At 38.9% G+C, this 6,001-nt stretch overlaps 1 protein-coding gene across 1 annotated transcript in view; it reads right to left on the reverse strand.

The window, feature by feature from the left end:
• Positions 1-5,950, reverse strand: part of LOC138013306 (uncharacterized) — a 23,082-nt gene extending 17,132 nt beyond the window's left edge. The window contains exons 1-3 of the mRNA XM_068860345.1: positions 5,639-5,950; positions 3,294-3,330; positions 3,116-3,166 (exon numbers count right to left, since the gene is read on the reverse strand). Coding sequence (XP_068716446.1) covers positions 3,116-3,166; positions 3,294-3,330; positions 5,639-5,767 — 217 coding nt within the window. The 5' untranslated portion in view covers positions 5,768-5,950. The remainder of the gene's footprint in view (positions 1-3,115; positions 3,167-3,293; positions 3,331-5,638) is intronic.
• Positions 5,951-6,001: the final 51 nt, after the last annotated feature.

Here is a 6,001-nt window from a genome sequence, read left to right on the forward strand (position 1 = left end):
GTCAATATGAAGGGACTGATCTAGCATACACTGTATTACAGAAAAAGTTTCAGTGGAAGTGTGTGCTTAAGTCCTTATGGCATCTGACTCTCAAGTTTAGTGTCATTAGTTCAAGGTCTGGCCGGCTGTAGTGATTGGAAACACCACATCTCTTCAAAAATAGCCAGACTTCTGCCTGTATTTTTCTTTTGTGGTGTCATTCCTTCAAAAGGCCTCCCAGTGATTCAAAGCCAGGCCAACCAAATGCTGACATACTGGTACCCACTCTTCACCAACAGTGTGGTTTGCAAGCGTCGTAACACAGGACCTGTAGTCTGTGGTCCTTATCTGAGTAGAGGTAACGGCAAGGGCAAAACCTTCTTTTCAGTTACATTGTATTTTGTCGGTCAGGCCAGGGTTGGAACTGCAACCTCCTGCTTTGTAGTCTGATGCTAAAGTAAATGTGCCGACAGTTACCTAAGATAACAAGTTGTGCTCTATGCTGTCTCTTTTCACTCAGGTATACATGTATAAATGGGTTTTTACCACAATTGCTTGTAATCTTTCAATGTGATTGGCTAATTTGCCGTTGTCGATAAGAGTCTAGACAACGCTGTATGCATCATGCTCGCGTCAATTTGTCATGCAATGTAATAGCCAATCAGGAAAGCCCATTTTGGGAAATAAACCGATCATACTGCGAGAAAGTTATAGACAACGCTTGCTCTTTCTTCGTGTCATGATTTTGGTCACGCTCTGAAATAAAAACTTTCTTTGGTGTTGAATATTGTGGTAAAAAACAAATCGAAAGTACTAGTGGTTCAGCTTTGTCTGTACTCTTATCGACAATGATATTCAACATCACAGTGGTCAAAGTTTGTTGTGGATGTGCCTCGTGAGTCCACAACACTCTGACCACTGTGATGACGAATATCGTTGTCGATAAGAGTACAGACAACACTGAGCCACTTTCGATTTGTTTTGTACCACAATACTGGAACTGGCTGGCAAGACCCATTAGTTTGCAAAAAAAAATACAAAAATTTAAAGGAACACTAACATGATAAACCCTCTCATTCTTCTGGAGGAGTACATGTATATATTATCCTCGAAGTGTGTTTAAGGGAGCTTCTCCAAATTAATAACGGAAATTTTGGTTTCCGATGTCGCTATCGGCATTTTCCGATTCCGATAGCTGCTTGTATCTGACTCAAGAATTTCCGATTTGAGGTTTCAAAATTCCGATAAAATCGGACATCAATCGGACATCAATCTAGAATGGTATATCGGCATGCAATGTTTTTATAAATGAGTGGATTTAGTATAAGCATACGGACCTTCGATCTCGCAGATCGCAATCTTTGTGTGCACACATTTTTCCAATTTATGCTCCTGTTGTTTCTATTTTCAACTTCAACATCTCAACAACAACAAAAATGACTGATTTCAAGCTTTCATATATGACTCTAAATACCTTCTTGGAAACCAAACTTAAAGGTGAAGCGCAACACATCCATTGATTTACATATACTTGCCAATTCTTTAATGTAATGTTTGGAAAATAACCATCTGTGCCAGTTTAATACACCATGAAACACACTTCAGTCGTTTGCTGTGCGGCCGCATCCCAACATTGACCTTTGAACGTATCAGTCAGCGAGCGACAAAACAACGGCGTATTAAACCGTTTCTGCTGCACAGTTTTAATATTTTAGGGCTTTTAATATTGCAAAACATACTCTCGAAGTTTCGGAAAACAGTGTAAATTTCGTGATATTTGACATTCCAAAAAAAACCGGCAAAATTACCAGCTTGCGTGAACTGCTACTCAACTGAAAAAACCATGATGCCTGTCACGCGTTTGAAGCAATCGTGACATGTGTTCCCACAAATGGGTTTTCGTTCAAAAATACAGCCCGCGAGCCTTCAAGTATTAACAGTTTCTCACTTTTTAATATTCCATAAAGAATCTGAACAAAAACTTTTCGAACTTATCATTTTAGTCGATTTCGTATGGTATTAAAAAAGAATAACCGTTGGTTCTTCGATCGATATCGCTCGATGCACCGGTGCAAGTCAATGTTTTTCAAAGATAACTTTGAACATTTGCAACTGGAAACACAAAAACAGTGCAGAGATGATTTCGACGATCGCATTTTCCCTTAAGTGCCCAAAAGGTGCAGCGACCTTTTCATAGGAATTTACTTCTGCAGTCATGATAATGTGAGTTGTTGACAAATGTAACACAGGAATGTTTTTCAAACACTGATAAACACCTTCAACAGATTTTCAAACTCCATCCAAACAGCAACGTTTCAAACATGTTTCAAACAATTTTAAACACGTTTTAAACGTAAGTGCCCTTGAAATACTGACTAGTTAGTTAAGCATCCTTTTCATCTGGACGGTAATTTCATATATTCCTATAAAACGGGGTCTTAGATCTCGCGTGACACAGACTTCAAGAAGCAGTTCATGTTTCAAAATTCCGTGCATCGTGCTAATAGGATGTTTGATCAAGTCCAATCGGGAGACCAATATTTTTTATCTATCGGAAGTCCCGATGCCACTCATTCTGATGGACAGTGTTTAATCTTCCAACTTCATCGGAAAAGTTGGGCTCAAGTTTCCGATATGACTTCCGAACAATTGGAAATTTGACCTTCCGAAATTTGGAGAAGCTCCCGAAGGGCTTTCGATTGGACAGAACTGACTGGCCAGACCAGGCATTTGGAAGAACCAACTCTACCAAGATTGGAAGGTTTTGTAGAGTTAGTTCTTCCAAATGCCTAGTCTGGCCAGCCAGTTGTGTTAAATGGAAAGCACCCTAAGTCGTGATTACACTGTCTAGTGAAAACTTCTTCCAATCCACAGAGAAATTGCCTCAATCTTCTTTTTTTGAATGAATACAAATCACTTCATTTTGATCATTTCATCTCTCTTTTCTCAAGATTTTAGCCCACCAGCAAATAATTATGTTTTCCTCAGTTGAATGTGTACTATGTAAGAAAGAAAATGAGGCATTTTGAAGAAACTGAAAAATTGCTTTTAAGAGTTGGCAAAAAATGGTTAATTGCCATCAGCTTATCAGTTGTTAAAAGACTGCAAACAAACAATTTTCACTTTCATAACCCACCAGATTTGTCTCCTGTTTTTCGCGGTGATCCCCACTGAATTTGTGAAATATCTACATCAAATCAGAAAAAAACAAAACTTAGTTGAGGATTAACATAGAAAGTTAACAAAACTAGTAGAATAATGGTAATGTGAATTTCCTGCTGTAGTTCAATTTTTGACCTCACAAAAAAGCTTACCTCTGGTTAACACAAATTTCTTGAACTGTGGAGTACCCTAAGTAAATTTAAAAATGTATTTGCATGTCACAGGATAACAACAATTTGCAGTATCAAATTCACTGCCGATAATGCGCCGATCAAATCGAAAAATAAACATCTCCCCCCCCCATCCCTCTTCCCAGGCAAACCCCGGGCATTTGACTATCTTCTGTGCCAGGGGAGTGGGGAATTTGACCTTTGCCTGCGTGGGGTGGGGAAAATTGAACCGGAAGTGTCAGGTTTAAATACAATTTTTTTCGGGCGCCGAAGTCACTAAGAGCTATAAAACACGTGTTTGGACAAGATGGAAGAGTTTAAAGGAAGAGATATACCGTAATTTCCGGACGATTACCCGCACGGCAGATTACCCGCAGCGGTCTATTTTTGTCACAAGGGAAAAAAACGTTCAACAGATTACCTGCACTGGCCTATTACCCGCACCCCAAAACCGAAAAAATCTTGCTACTGTATTTCCGGGACAAGAACTCACAAACTTGGAGCGGTGAATATTCCATGTTGTTGTTTACAAAGCAGAAGATCGATAGCATTTTCTGCTAAGAATTGGCTTTTAATAATGCAGCCTTAAACACTCTCCTTAGTCATTTCTGGTTTGTCTTGTTAAAACGACCTAAATATCCAATGTATTAACGCTAAGACTCAATAGAATACGAGTTGAAGGCCAACATCTTTACGATTGATCATTGAGCACCGTTTTGATAGGTTGAGAGAAAGTGGGGGCGAGTGTTAAAAATACCTGACGGGGTGGTGGTTAGGCATACCCAGGGGCAAAAGACCGGCCCTATATAAGAAGTCGCTTAAAACGGGAAAATGCTCTATTACGGTACTCAAGCCAGGGGTAGCTAGGAACATTTCACTGATGCGCTGAACAATCCAGCAAATTTTTCACTGTAGTTAGTGTTTTGTTTACACACGTGCCGACAATCATGTTCTAAATAATTATGCAGTGCCATGAAATATGTCGGCATCTTGTTTTGTAGCTTTGAGCGTGCTTTCACAAAAAATGCTTTCAATCTTTCATATACAAAATTGAAAGGAGTGCAGGTGAGAAATGCTTTTAAATTAAGCGAATAAAAAAGCAGTGAAATACAGTAATCACTTAAACACTATTGATTTGTTTTTCATTCAATTTGCATCGGCTTTCATTGAGGGCTTTTAGAACACTAGAATAAAACATCACACAAATCTTGAATAGGAAGCGTTTTCAGATTGAACTATGGTAACAAACAAGCTTGGCAACACACAAGTTTTAAGGAAGCATCAGTTTAATTAAGTAGTAAAGGTTTGAAATTATTTAAACAAGATCCTAAATGATTTGTTTTGAACGAAAAAATTTGTCGCATCACAAAATAAACACATTCGCATCTTGTTACTTTTTCAGCATTGAATTGTGTCTCACGATAAACTCTTTCTTAAAATTGAAAAGGATGTGTTAAAGTGAGAAATTCGTTCTCATTTACTTTTAATTCGGTGACAAGTTGTGACATGGTCGAAGGGATAGATTGTTTTTTATTCAATTTGCTTCGGCTTTCATCGAGCGGTTTTACAAAGACTACGGCAAATAAAGCATCATTTTAAAGATTGAATCAACGAACAAGGCAGCACACAGATTTGAAGGAAGTGTTGGTTTAATTATCCTCATTTTAACTTGTTTCAATCTGTCAAATTCTTACCTGAAATTTAAAAATTATCGCATTACCCACACCTTCCTATTACCCGCAGCAACCGCGGTTTACTGGAAAATTAACGCATTACCCGCGGGTAATCGGCCAGAAATTACGGTAGCATTTGTAAGTGATTGGCTTTACAAAAAAAGTCTTCAAAAGGTCTTTATTAAAAACGACTGGAGCCGACAACGACTGTTTTTCAGTTGGATATTACATACAGACAAATCCAACGATAGGGTAGGCCATTTGAACACCATTTTGGCCCGAGGGGGCAGAAATTTGAATGATCCAATCTTCAAAAGTTCAAATTCCCAGGGCTTGCCCGGGGGGGGGGGGGGGGGGGGGGGGCGGGATGTTGAAGTTTCGAGCTGATCGGCGCATAAGCATGGCAGGGTATTGAGCAGCTACTTCATGTCTCTATTTGCCCAGGACTGAGTTGCCCCAATAATGATTAGAGCTTACGCATGTTAAAAAAAAGGGACTGGTGCATACACGTATGAGATTTTAAACAACCCGGCCCTGATTTGTAATATAATGAATAATTTCTATATCAAATACAACATCGCAAAACCAACTGCAAGACTTAAATATTACTACTGGGTAAAGATTGTTGACTTCATAATAAGTTAATCCACTTACATGACGTTTAACCTTAAGCATAACACAGCCTTTAGTCATTTTAAATACAGACATAACAGTGGCTTCCGGGGCAGACTGATCTCTCGGTTGAGGGCTCCCACTTGAATCTGCAACATCTGGTTTCGCCATCTGTTTTCCCAAATTTGTTCAGGACCAAAATGTATAGAAAAAAGTGTTTTTCATTCTTGGTCAAACTGCATTTCGAAACATGACATGATTCAAGAAATACTACGAGTTTTTAGGTCAATAACACTGCGAAAAAATGAGGAATTCGCAATTCCAGGCATAGTTATTCGCCATGATTAAATATCAGCACGCATTGAAACCTGGGAAAAAGAAACCACTAGAACCCAGTCCTCGTGA

The sequence above is a fragment of the Montipora foliosa genome, chromosome 8 (assembly GCF_036669935.1).
Source record: "Montipora foliosa isolate CH-2021 chromosome 8, ASM3666993v2, whole genome shotgun sequence".
Classification (NCBI taxonomy): domain Eukaryota; kingdom Metazoa; phylum Cnidaria; class Anthozoa; order Scleractinia; family Acroporidae; genus Montipora; species Montipora foliosa.